Source organism: Macaca nemestrina, chromosome 9 (assembly GCF_043159975.1).
Source record: "Macaca nemestrina isolate mMacNem1 chromosome 9, mMacNem.hap1, whole genome shotgun sequence".
NCBI lineage: Eukaryota > Metazoa > Chordata > Mammalia > Primates > Cercopithecidae > Macaca > Macaca nemestrina.
In genome coordinates this window covers 1,329,114-1,346,755 of record NC_092133.1, presented here as the reverse complement: position 1 = coordinate 1,346,755, position 17,642 = coordinate 1,329,114, and the positions used below count along the sequence as shown (strand labels likewise).

General features: G+C 52.9%; 1 protein-coding gene across 10 annotated transcripts in view; it reads left to right on the top strand.

Annotated features, from left to right (window-relative positions):
* LOC105470943 (leucine rich repeat containing 27) overlaps positions 1-17,642 on the top strand; it is a 51,426-nt gene extending 33,784 nt beyond the window's left edge. For 8 of the 10 annotated variants that reach the window (XM_011723298.2, XM_071068905.1, XM_071068901.1 and 5 more), the window contains 3 exons: positions 4,304-4,422; positions 7,155-7,278; positions 17,251-17,642. In XM_011723298.2, coding sequence (XP_011721600.2) covers positions 4,304-4,422; positions 7,155-7,278; positions 17,251-17,427 — 420 coding nt within the window. In that variant the 3' untranslated portion in view covers positions 17,428-17,642. Of the gene's footprint in view, positions 1-344; positions 609-4,303; positions 4,423-7,154; positions 7,279-7,381; positions 7,529-17,250 lie in introns of those variants that run through there. The other 2 variants (XM_071068904.1, XM_071068906.1) reach the window with 2 other exon arrangements.

Here is a 17,642-nt window from a genome sequence, read left to right as displayed (position 1 = left end):
GTGGCTCCTCCCTCCAGAATGCACCTGGCTTGCTTCTCTGTCCTGTGAGCGTAGTTAGGCAAATGTGCCTTTGAATTTGGTCACAGATGTTTCTTTGGTTCTTTCTTTTAAGAAATGCTCCCTGTGTGTTACTTTGAAAGGCCAGGGGTTGCCTCTGCAGCCCCCTTAGCTGGGGTGAGGCCCCCGAAGGCTTCACCCCACAGCAGAGCGCATGGTCATGTGGGCCTGCAGGCGTGGACTGCTGGGACAGTTCAGGACTGTTTCCTTTTTTTAACTTTGTGTTGAACTAGTTTTTGACTTACAGGAAAGTTGCAAAAATAGTGTTTCCATCTCCCCCCACCCAGCTTCCCTGATGGTGACATCTTACATAACCTCAGAACAAGGCTCAGAGTTAGGAATTCACGGTGTCCAACGCGGTGGATAAACCAGGACTGCACCTCCTCACCCTTCTCAGGTCCCTGGTCCCACAGGACATTCAGTCATCATCTTTGCTGTCACCTTTTTCCTAATTTCCCCAATATGTGGAAAAGTTTAAAAATACATATTTTGCCACTTCCCGGAATAAAAATACTTGCACAATTAGACATCACTAAGAATGCTTTCAGAGCTGAATTATAGCAAAACTATGGGAAACTTAAATGCCAACAGATGGAGACGGCTAAATCGTCACGTCCAGACCATGAGCTCCCTCTGTGGCCGACAGAAGGGTGGTCAGTGACCATATCCACCGGCCTGAAAGTGTCTTGAAGAATCGTTGTAAGTGAAAACAGCACAATTTGCAGGACAGTGCACAAAAACTCACTTTGGTCTGGAAGAATGTACAGCAAACCAATGGCTGCGGAGGGGCTGTGGCTCCGGGGAGGGGACGCAGAGGGGTCAGTGCTGCCACAGTGTGTGCTTCTGAGTCCTGTGAGCCCATCACAGCGAGAGTGTATGCAGTTTCTTAAAAAAGAAAAAAATAGGTTTTCTAGAAACTCACCCATCATGAGATAGAGCAGTTCAGTCAGCGAGTATCGATGGCCTGCTCTGAGCAGGGAAGGGCCAGGCACAGGCTCTGCCCGCGGGAGCGCACACCTCGTGCAGAGGCAGACCCTCCGCCGCGGCAGCAGGCAGAGCTCCGTGGTAGCTGGCTGCTGTTCTGCACCCCCCACCAGGCCCTGGGTGAGGCAGCTGAACGCACGGAGAGGCCTGCTGCTGCCCTGTGCCGCCCTCTGGGCCTGCGCTGCCCCAGGCACTGGTGAGATACTTGGTATGGCCCGGAGTGCTGTCGGCAGAGTCCAAGGGAAAATCTTTGTGCCTAAACGTTCGTGTCTAATATACAAAGAATGGCTACTAATTGATTTTAAAAATTTGAGAATCCAGTAGAAGAAATGGGCAAAAAGTATGGCAGGCAGTCCACAGAAGAGGAAATCCAAGCTACCGTAAAGACATGAAAAGATGCTCAGTCTGCGAGGAAAACGTAGGGTGGACGTAAGGTGCAGGCGCCTGTGTGGTCGGCAGGAAGGAGCCGGGGTGGAGCAACGTGGGAAGGAGCCGGGGTGGTGGCGCAGCATGGGAAGGAGCCAGGGTGGTGGAGCAGCGTGGGAGGGAGGGGGGAGTGGAGCAGCGTGGGAGGGAGGGGGGTGGAGCAGCGTGGGAGGGAGGGGGGGTGGAGCAGCGTGGGAGGGAGCCGGGGAGGTGGAGCAGTGTGGCAGGGAGCGGGGGCGGGGGGGTGGAGCAGCGGGGGGGGGGGGTGGAGCAGCGTGGGAGGGAGCGGGGGCGGGGTGGAGCAGCGTGGGCGGGAGCCGGGGGATGGAGCAGCGTGGGAAGGAGCCCGGGTGGTGGAGCGTGGGAAGGAGCCGGGGTGGTGGAGCAGCGTGGGAAGAAGCCGGGGTGGTGGAGCAGCCGTGGGAAGGAGCCGGGGTGGTGGAGCAGCCGTGGGAAGGAGCCGGGGTGGTGGAGCAGCGTGGGAAGGAGCCGGGGTGGTGGAGCAGCGTGGGAAGGAGCCGGGGTGGTGGAGCGTTGGATAGGGCATGGAGGCTGCTGCCACCAGCTGCTCGGAATGCATCTTTTCAGGTTAAGAACGTGTTCTTCTTTGAACACATTTAGAAGTCCATGTTTTAGAAATAAAAGCAATAATATAAGCATGTATATACACAGATGTGTATCTGTGTATTTCAGTATTGTTGGAGAGACCAGCATAAATAAATAAAACTCCGATTTCCATGTCCGTAACAGGGAAGTGGTTCCATGCATCGGCCCGGGGAGCGCGAGCTCCCAAGCTCCGGCCTCCCGGCTCCCTGCAGCTGGGCAGGAGGACACAAGAGGGCGCCACAGCCCCAGGCGGCCGCTGCTGGGTGGATCCCATTGGCCAGTGGCACCCACGGGCTGGGCTGGGCCGGGGAATCATGGCCACTGGCTTTGCAGCCTGGTCTTGGGGTGTGCCCCCCTGCCCTGCATGTGCTTTTGCCAATCCGTCACTGTGAGGTCACACCCCGAGTACATTCGATGGGGTGGGAGCCTTGAGGCTGCAGCTGAAGAAAGGGCTGCAGAGCTAAAGCCTGTGGCTGGGTAAAGCCTGGGGCGTCACCTGCTTTGTGAAAAGCACTTCTCTTCATGTCGGTCTGAAACCAGCCATGACTCGAGCCCATATTTTGGGCTTCAGATCAATTGCATGTTTGACACTCAACAGATAAACCCTGGCGCAAAGCCCATTGCATGCCACCAAAGCGGCAGCCTGTTGTAGACTTCGCCTGTGTGTTCATGTTTATATTTGCTTCTTTGCTTGCTCACTCGAGATCTGGATGTTCGAAAAAGTCTTCCTTCTCTATACTTTAGAGTGGGAGTAAAGTGCGGATGGGTGGGCTTCCCTCCAAATACATACTTTTAATGTCTTTTAAAATAAAATTAAATGTCTGATTTTAAAAGAAAAAAACACCCACTGAATTTAGCATTTATTTATTTATTTATTTATTTTTGAGACAGGCTGGAGTGCAGTGGCGCAATCTTGGCTTACTGCAACCTCTGCCTCCCAGGTTCAAGCGATTTTCCTGCCTCAACCTCCTGAGTAGCTAGGACTACAGGCGTGCACCACCACATCTGGCTAATATTTTGTGTTTTTAGTAGAGGCAGGGTTTCACCATGTTGGCCAGGCTGGTTTTGAACTCCTGACCTCAAGCAGTCCGCCCACCCCAGCCTCCCAAAGTGCTGGCATTACAGGCGTGAGCCACTGTGCCCGGCCAGGATTTAGCATTTGTTCTTTTCTTTCTGTTGGAAGAATCTTTGGGAGAATCCTGATCACCTGAAAGTGTCCCAGCTCTCAGTCAGCCAAGAGTTTCCTCTGCTGTGTCTGCAGCCTGTGCCTTGCTTTATGGTGGGGTGGGAGGGATAGGGAAAGGTTGGTGGGTGGTCCCTGGTCCTCCCTGCCTCCCATCTTTCCACCCTTTCTGGTTGCCAAATACTTTTTAAGTGTCAGGCATGTACTAGGGTTAAGCTAATGGCCAGACAAGGGCCCAGGCCTGGAAATTCATTTAGAGGAGAGAACGGCAGAAGAGTTCCAGACATCATCTCGGTAAATGCTAAACGGATCCTACAAGTCTCCACATTGCAGTAGCCCCTGGTTGGAAGTTCTTCTCTCCCACCCTGTTGCCAGGGTTCCCTCCTACCTGTTTTTGTCATCCTACGGTTTCTGACAGTCCCAGGGAACACAACAGACACACACGTGCACACTGCACACTGCAGGCACCCACACAGGCCCAAAGCTCCCTGAGGTCCGGAGGGGTCAGCATGGCTCTCAGGTGTGTCCACTGGAGGCAGCAGTGAGCAGCATTGGTCACACCGCCCTTGGGGTCCTGACCTCCTCCTGCCTAGGGTGCACATCACAGCGAGTGTCGGGTCCCCCCAGGCTTCCCAGGCTCTGGCACTGAAGCTGGAGAAACAGATCTGGGGCCCTTGTGGAGAGGGGCCATCTCAGGACGCCTGTAGGAAGCCAGCCACTGCAGCAAACCTGGCGTGGGGGGCAAAAGGGCATGCAGGGCAGCCTTCTGAGCAACCCCAGGTTCCCCTCACTCTGCATCTTTGCCTCCTACCCCAGCCTTTGCTGTCAGGGAGGCCCCAAAAAGATGTCCAAACCGAGATCCCAGCAGGGCACGAGAGCTAGCCAAGACCTGGGGGGATGACCGCGTTACACAGACACCATTACCCGGGGCGACCTCGGACCCACCTCTTCATGACGAGGAGCGAGTCTAACACACCTGGCAGGTTAGCTTTGTGGGAAAACAGCATTTACTGGGATTCCAGAAATGATCTCATTGCGTTTTCCTAGGTGGCATCAAAGATTTCCTCTGCCACAGATCTGATAGATAACGGGAAAGTGCTACTGAATCCACTTAGAAAAATGAAACCAAGCAAAAAGAAATCGCCACGAGCAAGTCAAGAAGTGAGGTTGGTAACTGCGACAGGGGCTCAGTCCTTCCAGGGCTCAGCCAGCCACCCACGGGCAGGTGCTGCTGTTGTTTATTTCATGAGCATGTACTGAGGAGCCCTGAACCTCCAGGCTGTGGTGGGCTCCAGTCTGTGGTGGGCTCCAGGGAGAGCCAGGTAAGCTTGGAAGATGGGGTCCTTGCCCTCAGGGAACTGCCGTCGCCCAGCCATGGTTCCTGTAGGTCACCAGGATACAGAGTGCTGCCGAGCCCTCTGTAGTGGGTGCTGCTGTGGGCACTAAGGGGAAACGCAATCGAGACCCACCCGCTGCAGTCCCTGCCATGCCCTCCCCACCGCACCCCCTCTGCCTCCCTCGGTCTTCTCATGCTGAGTTCTGATCTTACTCCTTCCCACCCCAGCTTCCTTAGACCTGACCCTCAGGGCCGCTCAGCCCTTCCCCTCATGGGGTGTTGGGTGAGGTGGCGAGGCCAGGCGTTGACCCAGGTGAAGGGGACCCAGGCAAGGTAGCCACCATGCGGTGGAGGAAACAGCCAGAATCGAGAAGCTGTGTTGGGAAACACTTGAGACATTTTGATTTTGAGTCCCTGGCCAGGGGATGGCCAGGCTGCTGGGCAGGTTGTCGTCCCCGGGAGAGGCAGGCAACCACAGCCCCATCAGGCATCGTTGGTGGGCCACATAGGGGCCTGGAGTTCAGGAGAGCGGGGAGGGATATTTGGGAAGCCTGATGCTCACCTGGAACCAATGTGAGGGGAAGGGTAGGGGCTCAGAGACTTGTGCTTGGCAGCGGGGAATAGGGATGGATGGAGCAAATGGGGCTGAGGAGCACTGAGTGGCTCGACAAGTTCACGGGGCAGGACACAGTCCGCAGCGACTGCTGGACAGAGCAGAGTCAGGGCACAAGGCAAGGACAGAAGCTGGAGGCTGGTCCCTGGGTGGGTCCCTGTCTGGGCCCTGAGGGGAGGGGAGGGGCTTCGCTGGGAGGGTGACAGCAGCGGCTCAGAGTTCCCAGGGGCTCACCCCTCTCACCTCACAGCAGCTCGGGGGTCCGGGGTTCACCCCTCTCACCTCACAGCAGCATTCCTTTCATTTTCCACGGTCACAGCTTCTATAGCTGGGTTAGTGGCTGCGTCTTGGGGATGATCACTGGGCTCCCTAGTTGTCTGCACATCCTCTGAGCCGTGCATGAGGACCAAGCTGACACGGAACCTCAGCGTGGACACGCCTTCTTGTCCAGGCATTTCATGCTGACTCTTCAGTTGGGCCCCTGCCTCATACCCCCCAGGCGTGCTGGGAAGCTGAGGGTGGCCTCAGGGAGACCACTGGAGACCCTGGGGCATGAGCACTGCTCTCCGGTGTCCCCATACTTTCCTGGCCGCTCTCTTCTGTCCTGCACCAGGCTCGCTGTGGCTCTCACTGAAGGCGCCTCAGTGGACTCAGAGGCCAGAGCAGAAGAGACCGTGGGGCCTGAGCTTGGAAGGGAAGGCCCCGGGCCTGGCCCCTGGCCCTGCTGCTGCTCAGCCTCCGTCTGCCAGGGGGCTCCCTACTCAGTTTACCATACCCTGGATCCCTGCTGTGGTGTAACAAGCCTGGAGGAAGGGCGAGGTGGGATGAGATGTGGGTGACAGAGGGCATGTTCTGTTCCTGCAGAATTTGTTCCTCTTGGAGACTGAGAGTATTTGGGGAAAATCTGCACGGCCAACTAGGTTGGATTAACTCCCCAGCCTTGTGAAAATGGCTTAGACTAAAACCATTTCGTCTCAAACATTTGAATGTTCTCTTATATCCTCCAAGGAGTTTACCTGCCATCTTTGGCCTTTAAAAAGCCCACAGCAGACCACAGTGGCCCGCTAACCCCCCATCACCCTGGGGCCCAGTGAGAGCTAGAGTCTGACACACTGACACAGAGCGTGCCCTGACCTGGGGGCTCTGTTCTGTAGGACTCCAGAGGGCGTCATGCTGTCTTTTCCATAGTTATTCTGAAAAGCAAAGCAAAACCAGCACAAACCCTGCTGCTGGGAGAGGGTCTTCAAGGAGGCCCAGTGAGAGTGTGTGCCATTGTATTCACAGCAGTACGTGCACCCGCACCCGCACCCACACCCACACCACACCCACACTTGCATCTACCTCCACGCCCACACTTACATCCATGCCCACACCCTGGGGCCCCACACTCATGCAGACTGGAGTGGACCTCGCCACCCCACAGCTCACCTGCAGCAGATCCCTGGCTCTTTCTACCACCCTGAGTCATTGTCTTTAAAATTAAAGGAACCCCAAGCCCCTGAGCCCCAATAGTAACAGAGAAAACATGTTTAAAATCATAACTGAATACACTTTTCTGTTCATCTATTTAAGGATTTAGGAAAACCGTGTATTCCATGTAGGAACAAAAACCTGCTTTTCCCTTCATGTGACGCAGTGTGCAGTATCCTAAATGTGTCATATCTTAAATCAATGTGAGGTTTTTAAATAAGAATAGTGTGTGTTCTGGCAGCTTCTGAACTACTGAAGAAGGGATGGGAGAGGCAGCCCAGGCCCCAGGTGTGAGTCTGGAGGAGAGTGGGTGCCAGGGAGGCCCAGGGTAGCTCCACAGTAACTGGCCCTGCTGTGCGGGAGCCTCAGGACCGCTGTTTGGGAAGAAAGGAACACGCTTTCTCCCTGGTTATGGTGGGAGTTGCTAGGATGAAAGTAAATGTGTCAAGTCATTTCCCTCATTGCCCTTTGTTTCTCAGTACCCTCCAGGAGGGAGATTTAGAAGAGAAGATAAAACAGCACATCCACCAAATGCATGAGCGAAGATTCCATGGCCCAGCCCCACTGGAGGAGATGAGGAAGGCTGCCGAGGATCTGGAAATTGTAAGGATTTCTTGGTTCTGTTTAAAAATTGTGGGTTTTTTTGTTTTGTTTTGTTTTGTTTGTTTTTTATTTTTTTGAGATGGAGTCTTGTTCTGTCACCCAGGCTGGAGTTCGGTGGCACAATCTCAGCTCACTGCAACCTCCGCCTCCCAGGTTCAAGAGATTCTCCTGCCTCAGCCTCCTGAGTAGCTGGGATTACAAGTGTATGTACGCCACCACACCAGGCTAATTTTTGTATTTTTAATAGAGATGGGGCTTTGCTATGGTGGCCAGCCTTGTCTCATACTCCTGGCCTCAAGTGATCCACCTGCCTTGGCCTCCCAAAGTGCTGGGCCACTGCGCCCAGCCTAAAACATTGTTTTGTTAAAAATGAAGGGAACTCATTGTGCCTCTTCAGAGCATGCGCTCTCTAAAACCATGGGACTGTGTGGAATGTGTCTTATCAGGGTATGAAAATTCCCAGAATTACAGTTGGTTACGTGAGAAGGAAAACATTTCAGCTGAGGGGCTGAGCCCTCAAATGTGCCAGGCCACATGGCAGACGGACCTTGGCATCTCAGCACTGGGCATCTGATGACAGGAGTGGCGGCCTGCTGACAGGGACCAGGAACCCGTCCTCTGCACATGTCTGTGGGGTCCTTGCTGGAGGCTTTGCACCCAGCTGAGCCAGGCTCTGGGCCCAGGGCTGGGCCATGAGGGGTGCCACTGCAGAGAGGGGCCTGGCTGAGGCCACCTGGACCATGGCTGACACGCTCAGTGTCTATGTCGGGAGGCCAATATTCATGGGGATCCAAGGCCTCCTGACCAGGAGCCTGCTGACCAGAACTGCTCACAGAAGTGTCTCCTGTATGTTTAGAATGTTAACATCCTCTCAGCCACTGTCAATGGTGTTTATTGACTCATCATACGCTGAGGCCCACTTCCTGGTACTTGGAGTGTCCTGGGCCATAGGAGACACACAGGAATAAAGGAAAGTGCTTTGCTGCCCGAATTGCTGCATGGCCAGCCCAGCCAGCTATAGAAGGACACAGCTGCCCTCCCTGGCAGTGAACCTGGATACCCATGTCCCCACCCTTCTTACAGCCATAAGAACACTGGCCTGTCTTCTCGGGCTACCCAAGGCCCCTGGCTGGTGGCGTCTTTCAGGTCAGTGTACCATGCCCGAACACAGGTCAGGCTGGTGCGGGCTGCATCCGGGCTGCCCCCAGAGCAAGCAGCACTGTCACAGGGGAGGAAGCAGCCCTGGCCTTCCTGTCCCCACACCCCATCTGCAGGCTCCATTCCCATCATTTCCACTGTTTCCCTCTCTCCTAGAGCCGGAGATGGGAGAAACGAGGTATGAGGGCAGGATGTGGAGCCACTTCGTGGAGACCCCACCCAGCCTGACCCGGACCCCTCTTCTGAGACTCTCTTCCTCTCAGCCCAGGGAGTTCGTATCTGCCTTTAGATAAACTCTTATTCTCTCTGAATCTGTCGTTTATGAGTATGACCTTGTCCTTGGACACCCAAACCTTGCCTCTTAGGGCTTCAGAACATCTGTGTCTCAACCCATCACTTCACGTTATGGACACAAAAGTCGATTTGGTATTATGAACAACTCTAGCCACAGATTTGTTACATTTAGTGAAATAGATGAATCCCTTGAAAGACAACGTCTGCCAAAACTTACAGAAGAAATAAACAATTTGAATATGCTTGTATCATTTACAGGAATTTAATCAATAATTAATTACCTTCCAAAACAGAAATCACAGGCCCAGATGGGTTCACTGGTGAATTCTATCAGACATTTAAGGTTTAAGGAAGAAACTATACCAATTCTGTATAATCTCTTCCAGAAGATAGAGAGAAAACATTTTAACTCATTCTCTGAGGCCAGCATTACTCTAATACCAAAACCATACAAAGATATTACAAGAAAGGAAAACTATAGACCAGTATCGCTGGTCTATAGTTGCAAAAATTATCAACATTCAGAAATCAAATCCAGCAATATATAAAAGCAATCACACACCCTAGTTCAACATTCAAAAATCAGTTAAGGCAATTCATCACATCAGTAAGCTAAACAAGAAAAATCAGGTGGTTTTATCAATAGATGCAGAAAAAGCATCTGACAAAATATAACACCTGTCATGATGAAAACTCTCAGCAAACTAGGATAAGCTGGGAACTTCCTCAGCTTGTTAAAGAACATCCAGAAAAGACCCACAGCTAACATCATTATTAATGGCGAGAAACTAGAAACTTTTCCACTAAGATCAGGAGCAAGGCAAATGTATTCCCTCTCACTACTGCTTTTCAGTCTCGTGCTGGAATTCTTAGCTAGTTCAAGAAGACAAGGCCGGGCGCGGTGGCTCAAGCCTGTAATCCCAGCACTTTGGGAGGCCGAGACGGGTGGATCACGAGGTCAGGAGATGGAGACCATCCTGGCTAACACGGTGAAACCCCGTCTCTACTAAAAAATACAAAAAACTAGCCGGGCAAGGTGGCGGGCGCCTGTAGTCCCAGCTACTCGGGAGGCTGAGGCAGGAGAATGGCATAAACCCGGGAAGCAGAGCTTGCAGTGAGCTGAGATCCGGCCACTGCACTCCAGCCTGGGCGACAGAGTGAGACTCCATCTCAAAAAAAAAAAAAAAAAAAAAAAAGACAAGAGAAGGAAATAAAAGGTATACAGGCTGGGAAACAAGAAATAAAACTGTCTTTGTTCTCAGATGACATGATTATATATGGAGGAAATCCCAAAGAATTGACAAAAATTTCCTGGAACTAATAAGTGATTATAGAAAAGGTTACAGGATACAAGGTTAATATACATAAGTCAGTCACCTTCCTATGAACCAGCAATTAACAAGTGGAATTTAAGATTAAAAATGTAACATTTAAATTAGCACCAAAAAAAGGTACTAAGTAAAAAAATCTAACAAAATGTATACAAAATCTATATGAGGAAAAGTACAAAACATTAATGAAATAAATAACTAAATAAATGGACAGATAGTCCATGTTCATGGACAGGAAGACTCAGTATTGTTGGTAGTCAGTTCTTCCCAACTTTAGGTTTCATATGCATTCCCAATCATCATCTCAGCAAATTGTTTTGTGGATATTGACAAACTGTTTCTAAAGCATAGATGGAGAGGATGAGACGTAGAATATCCAACACAGTACTGATGGAAAAGCAAGTCAGAGGACTGACACCCTCCAACTTGAAGACTCTAGAGCTACAATAGCAGTGTGATATTGTCCAAAGAATAGACAAATAGAATAGAGAGCCCCAAAATAGACCCACACAAATATAGTTAACTGATTTGACAGAGGAACAAAAGCAACTCAGTGGAGAAAGCATAGTCTTCAACAGATGGTACTGGAACAACTGCCAAAAACAAAAAAGAATCTAGACATAGGCCTCACACCCTTCACAAAAATTAATTCAAAATGGATCATAGACCTAAACGTAAAATGTGTTACTGTACAACTTTTACAAGATAACATAGGAGAAAACCTAAGTGACCTTGGGTATGGTGATGATGTTTAAATACAACACCAAAGCAAGATCCGTGACAGAAATAATTGATACGCCGGGTTTCATTAAAATCAAAAACTTCTGTTCTATGTAAGACACTGCCAAGAGGATAAGACAGGCCACAGACTGGGAGACAATATTTGGAAAAGATACACCCGATAGAGGACTGTTATCTAAAATATACCGAGAACTCTGAAAAACTCAACAAAAAGGAGCAAACAAGCCAATTAAAAAATGGGCCAAGAATCTGCAGAGACACCTCATCAAAGAAGATGCATGGATGGCAGATCAGCATGTGAAAAGAAGCTTCACATTGTGTGTCATCAGAAATGCAAGTTAAGACAAGGAGATTCACCACACAAAAAATCCAAAACACTCACCACCAAATGCTGGTGAGGATGTGGAGCAACAGGAATGCTCATTAATTGCTGGGAATATAAAATGGTACATCCACTTTGGAAGACAGTTTGACAGTTTCTTACAAAATAAATCACACTCTCATCTTACAGTCCAGTAATCACACTCCTTGGTGTTTACCCAAAGGAAAGGAAAACTTACATCTACACCAAAACCTGCACATAGAGATAGCAGCTTTTTTCATAATTGCCAAAACTTGGAGGCACCCACATGTCCTTCCGCAGGTGACTGGATAAACTGGAACATCCAGACAGCGGAACATTGCTTAGCACTGGAGGGAAACGAGCCATCAGCAATGAGAAGACACAGGGGAGCCGACACGCCAGCATGAAAAGGCCGTACACAGATGGAGATGGTGAAGGGATCGTGGTGACCAGGTGGGGGTAGTAGGATACTGAGGGGTGAATCAGCAGAACACAAAGGGTTTTAGGGCAGTAAAACTACTCTCCGTGATGCTGTATTGTTGGATCCACGTGGTGATGCGTCTGTCTAAGCCCCACAGACTGTGCCACCCCACACGTGAGCCCGCGTGTCGACTGTGGACTCTGGGTGGTGGAAACTATGTCCATGTGCGTGCATCAGGTGTACCACTCCGGTGTGGGATGAAGGCTGCTCTAAAAAAATCAAGTCCTGGTTTTTTAAAGTCTGCTTGGAAATCTGAAACCTGAGAACTGGCTCTTGTGTCCCCCACAGTTCTCCTGTGCTCCCCTGCCCTGGTTACACGCAGAGGAGGGGGGCCATGAGGCAAAAGAGAATGAGCCAGAAGGACACTGTGGCAGTTGATCTCAAATGCCTACCCCAGGCCACGCCTGTCTCTTCATTGACTTTCATGCCACCTTAGGAGGAAGGCACTGCCACCCATTTCACAGGTCAGAAAATAAGACTCACAGAAGTGCCGTAACTGGCCCCACGGTGACACTGTGAATGGTGGAGCCTTCCATCCAACCTGGGTATGTCTGAATGCAAAGCCAAGGTCCAAATGCTGCACTGTCTTCTTGGGGACATGAATTGCCACAAATTCACGTTGTGCTTTAATACTTGTCTCGTGTTTTTCTGTGATTAAAAAAATTCACGTGAAGTTCTTGATGAAGGGTTCAGGTCACCAGCACCGGCTCCTGTCATGTGCCAACTCCAAGTTACTGCCAAGATGCAGGGAGGGATGTGCTGTGTCACCCTGCCCAGGAGACAGGGACATGAACACCCGCTAACTTTCCATGACAGGCTCCTGCAGCGCTTGAGCCCTGGGGATGCCCATGGGGCAGTTCCCTTCGTTTCAGTCCTGGCTGGGAGAGCCAGAGGAAGGGGTTTTAAAACTCCCAAGAATGAGTTGGGAAGCAGCTGATCCTAGCCCTGGAGGTGAACTGTGTTGAGACAGGTGGTGTTGGCTGTCCATAAGCTCCAGCCATCCTTCTCCTCTGTCCCACTGCCTCTCACAGAGTACCAGGTGGGTGGGCAGGGCAAGGGAGAAGGGACCCTCTGAGACAGTCCAGAACAGTGTGGCAGGCGTCTGTGCCACCTGATGGCCTCATTTTTAGGAAACAGTCTTAATTATAGTTTTTTCTGAAATTTGCCTTCTGAGCACCTGGATCTCCTGTAGGCTCAGTCCATTTCAAATGACCCTCCCTTTTTCTGCTGTCTACACAGGCCCACTAGCAAAAAAGAAAGTGCTGTGTTCTTTAGACTCAGTAGGGAACCTATTTGTATAATCCTGGCGAGAGGATCATGCTGGCCCTCCCTGCAGGTGAAGCCTCGGGCTTTGCTGTAAGAGTGTGACTTTCCTTAGAGCTGGGGCCCCCAGGCAGGGCCTGAACAAACCCTGCAGCAGCATTAGAGACCAGTCCTGGCTCCGTGGCTGTGCAGCCCGCCAGCCTGTATGGAGGCGGGCACGCACGTGCCTGAGACAGTTGGCATGTTCCAGGCAGACAACCATCTAAGTTCACACTACGCCTCTAGAAGCAGAGAGTCTCGTTCTGCCGGCTTCTTCCCCGGCCCCTCGTGTTTCCTTCAAGGCCTCTGTGCAGTGCCGTGCATGGCGTAGCGCTAGTGAGGAGTCCTCGGTGACATGGCGTGCGTCGGGAGCACCCCTCACCACCCCGTGCGCCCTGGAGCCTGGCCTGTGGGAGAAGGGGATGCCAAATGGGGGAAGTAGGTGGGGCTGGAGTCCAGCCCATGAGCCAGGAGCTTGCGTTTGATTAGAGGGCCAGGATGGACGGGTCGGGGAGAGAGAGAAGAAAGCCCAGAGGGATGAAAAAGAGATGCTGAAAACAAACCAGCCAACAGACGTGGCCCTTGCAGGTCAACACGGCCCATTCTGCACATAGACTTGTCTCCACTCTGCCCAGAAGCCACCAGAATGACAGGAGAGGGAGCAAAAACGACCTTCGCTCCTCAGGACGAGAAAACAGAGAGGAGCCTGCCCTCTTGTCAGGAGGCTCCCCCTTCCCCATGGTCTTTCCTGTAATAATAGAGCCTCACGTCTCAGCTGGGCACAGGCTGCCCCACAAATGGCCACGTTTCTCTACCTCCCTTGCAGCCAGACGTGGGCCTGTAGCTCTATTCCGGCCGGCAGGATGTGAGCAGATGAGCGTGGACTTCCTGAGCTTTGTCCTCTCCCTTCCTGGCTGGAATGCAAACATGATGGCCAGAGCAGGGGCAGCCACCTCAGCCCTCAGATGGAGGTCATGGGCCAGGGCTGCAGAGCCAGTGTGCAGTAGTCTGTCCCTGGTGCGGGTGCAGGTGGAGGCCGTGGGCCAGGGCTGCAGAGCCAGTGTGCAGTAGTCTGTCTCTGGGGCGGGTGCAGGTGGAGGCCGTGGGCCAGGGCTGCAGGGCCAGTGTGCAGTAGTCTGTCTCTGGTGCGGGTGCTGTCCTCTCAGACACACTGCTCCACCTGGTCTCAGTTGCTGTCGTCTGGGGGCTGGCAGGCGAGCCCTGTCCTCACACACGGAGGCCCGGGCGATTTTGCACGAAGGAAGCCCCCTAGTGGTGCAACATGAAGGGCCTGCCGAACAAAATGCCAGTAAAGATGCAAGGTGGTGCAGCCCCAGAGCACAGGAAGACAAAACCAACCACAGAGGGATTGGAAGCGGAGGCTGGGGCGCGGTGGCGCAGGCCTGCAGTCCCAGCACTTTAGCAGGCTGAGGTGGGTGGATCACCTGAGGTCAGGAGTTCGAGACCAGCCTGTCCAACATGGTGAAACCCCGTCTCTACTAAAGATACAAACAATTAGTTGGGCACGTTGGCGCCGCCTGTAATCCCAGCTACTCGGGAGGCAAAGGCAGGAGAATCACTTGAACCTGGGAGGCAGAGGTTGCAGTGAGCTGAGATGGCACCATTGCACTCCAGCCTGGGCAACAAGAGCGAAACTCTGTTTCCAAAAAAAAAAAAAAAGAAAAATGAAGTGGAGTCTGTACAGGTCACGATAGGGCCCTGGGCCTGCTTCCCTACTCCGCCCAGCCCACTGACTCCTCCAGCCTACCCAGCAGGAGACAGGGCTGCCTCTAGAGAAGCTGACCAACCAGGCACCGTGGTGGTAACAGCGGCCACGTATGACCTAAAGAGCCCTGCAGAAGATCAGGTGCACAACCGACCAGGAGGGCCAGCCAGCTCCGTGGTGCTGTCTGAGATATCAGCCAACCAAGACAGAAGCCACCTGGGTGTCCCCCAGACAGCCCCGGCCTGCACTGAGCAGCCAGCAGCTCTCCACCAACACCCCAATCTCAGCCTCGCTCCAGGGCCTCAGTCATGAGTGGTTGCTCAACTACTGAGGGAAGCCCCAAGGTGAGGGAGAGGCCAAAGCTAGCTGGCTGGGAGTGAGCTTCAGACAGATGCGGACATTAGGGGACACTTAAACATGACAAGCCAGAATTAAAATCCCCCCACGGGAACAGACAAGGCTGCTGCCATGAAACCCAGCGGCTGTTTTAGAAAGTGAACACTCAGATCACCCAGAACTCCCAAAGCAAAGTTTAAAATGTGGCAAAAATTTTTAAAAATTAAATTAGGAGATGCATAAATTCCCCAGGAAGGGGAGATGGGAAACAGAGATGAGACAAGAGGAAAGGAAGTTAGAGGACGACCCAAGCAGAGCAAAGCATCCGGCAGGTTCCAGCAGGAGAGACGAGAGCAGACGGAGGGAGAGGGCGCAGGAGGGCTCTTCCCGAAGGAATCAGTGTACTTCCTGCCAGAAGGGCCCACACGTGCCGGCACCATGGCTCAGCATCCCGAACCAGAGCAGGACGGACCCCCCGAGATTCCAGGGAGGGCGGGGAGAGAGGCCCACACAGAACCAGGCACTGGGAGGGAGCTGGTCTCGGTGATGGCACTGCCCTCAGCAGGCATTGGGATTCGGTCCTACGAGTGCAAGGTCAGGGGCCAGCACACAATAAGACGTTTTCAGACATGCAAGGACTCAAAATGCTGCTTCCCATCTAGAGAGTCTTTCTCCAGAAGCCACTGTAGAATTTGTTCTATGAAAACAAGGGAGTGGATGCTGAGAGAGGAAGGTAAGAGTTCTGGAGGAAAGAGAGCTGACCCAGCAGCCCCCGGCCACCCGCTGCTGTGAGAGGAGCCTGTCGGGGTCTCCCCAGGGAGACCAGGTCAGTCTGAGGACTTGGCCAGTGGAGGAGGATGTTGAGAGAGGTTTTACAGTTTGAGAGGATATAATGACAGATATAGAAAACAAAGTAAACATTTTTAAAGGGGGCAGTTATGAATCCTACAGGGAATACAGGTTTCTATGGGAAGTGAAAAAAGTTATCAATGACTATTTACTGGGTCAGTGACAAGTAATATTGACCAAGTCACAGAGCCAGAAGCCATGAGTGCTGCTCTAGGCCACAATTGTGATATGGAGGGGGAGGCTGCAGGGGTCTCTGGGGACCTGCTGTCATTATGGCTGTATGGGGGGGAAGCTGCAGGGGTCTCTGGGGACCTGCTGTGATTATGGCTGTATGGGGGGGAAGCTGCAGGGGTCTCCGGGGACCTGCTGTCATTATGGCTGTATGGGGTGGGGGGAAGCTGCAGGGGTCTCCGGGGACCTGCTGTCATTATGGCTGTATGGGGTGGGGGGAAGCTGCAGGGGTCTCTGGGGACCTGCTGTGATTATGGCTGTATGGGGGGGAAGCTGCAGGGGTCTCTGGGGACCTGCTGTCATTATGGCTGTATGGGGGGCGGGGTGCAGTGCTCTCCAGGGACCTGTTGTGATTTGTCTGTATTGGGGGGGAGGCTGCAGGGGTCTCCCGGGACCTGCACTGGAGATCGTGTCCAACCTGTGCCCCCAGTGAAGCAAGCTGGGGAGGGAGAGGAAAGCCGGGTAGCCCAGGGCTCCTGTGCTTGGAGTGGGGAGGTTGGGATTCTGCAGAGGGCTGGAGGGGCAGGAACAGGAAGAGCCCCTCCTCGGTTTCTCCACCTGAGGCCCCCCTGCAGTGCCTTTCTCAGCCTCACCTTATTCTGCCCAGGGGATTGGCCATGGACCATGGGGTTTGGAACAGAAAGCCTGCCTCTGGTTTCAGGCTCGGCAAGTTCCTTCTGTAGGAACCCCTGATCCATGGCTTCTGTGTCTGTGGGGCGGAGGTGGCAATTGTGGCCCCAACTGCTTCCCAGGGCAGTTATGGCTTTCAGGTGTGGTCATGGCTGTGGTGATGCTTTCCAACACACTGCCCAGGGTGTGGCACCAGCCTTCCCTTTGCCCACAGGATGATGCCGAGTCTCTGTTCATCCATTGACCTGCGTCTGCACAGGACACCTGGGTGGGGCTGTGGGGACACCAGGATGAGTGGCCACGTGTGTGCCTGCAGAGGGTGGTGTCCTCATGAGGTGGAAGGCCTGGGAGCTGGCTGGAAGTAGGCTGCCGGGCCTCATTGCAGGGGAGACCATGCCATGATGTGGCTTGCAGGGGCCCCAGGGGAGTGGGGCTGGCTCTGCTCACTCCCACACGGCCTGGGCCCCACGTGGAATCTGAGCCAGAGACATATGGACGCCCTAAGTCCTGCCAGCCTTTCTAACGTCTCCCCCTCCTTGTCTCCCACAAGGCCAAAGAGCTGCAGGATGAAGTATTGAAGCTAAAATTGGGATTAGCCTTGAACAAAGACCGTCGATGGGCGGCCCTCACTGGAAACCTGTCACTTGGCCCGCCAGCAGCACAGCCACAAAATCCATTTTTTAACACAAAATACGAAGAATCAGGAAATGTTCGCAGATACAAGTGACACCAGGTGGCTGGACTAACAGAGACGTCTTCAGACAGGAGCCGCGCTTCTTCTTCCCAGGCGTCGCCTCCTGTGTGGTGGCCGGAAGAGCGCCAGGTTCAGTGTTCCCCTTAGGGCTGATTTCTCGGCAGCCTGTGGTTTTCCCTAGACAAGTCCGTGTTCCTCTCCTGAGGCTGTGGAAGATTTCAGCCGTATTAACAGAAAGGACACTGTGA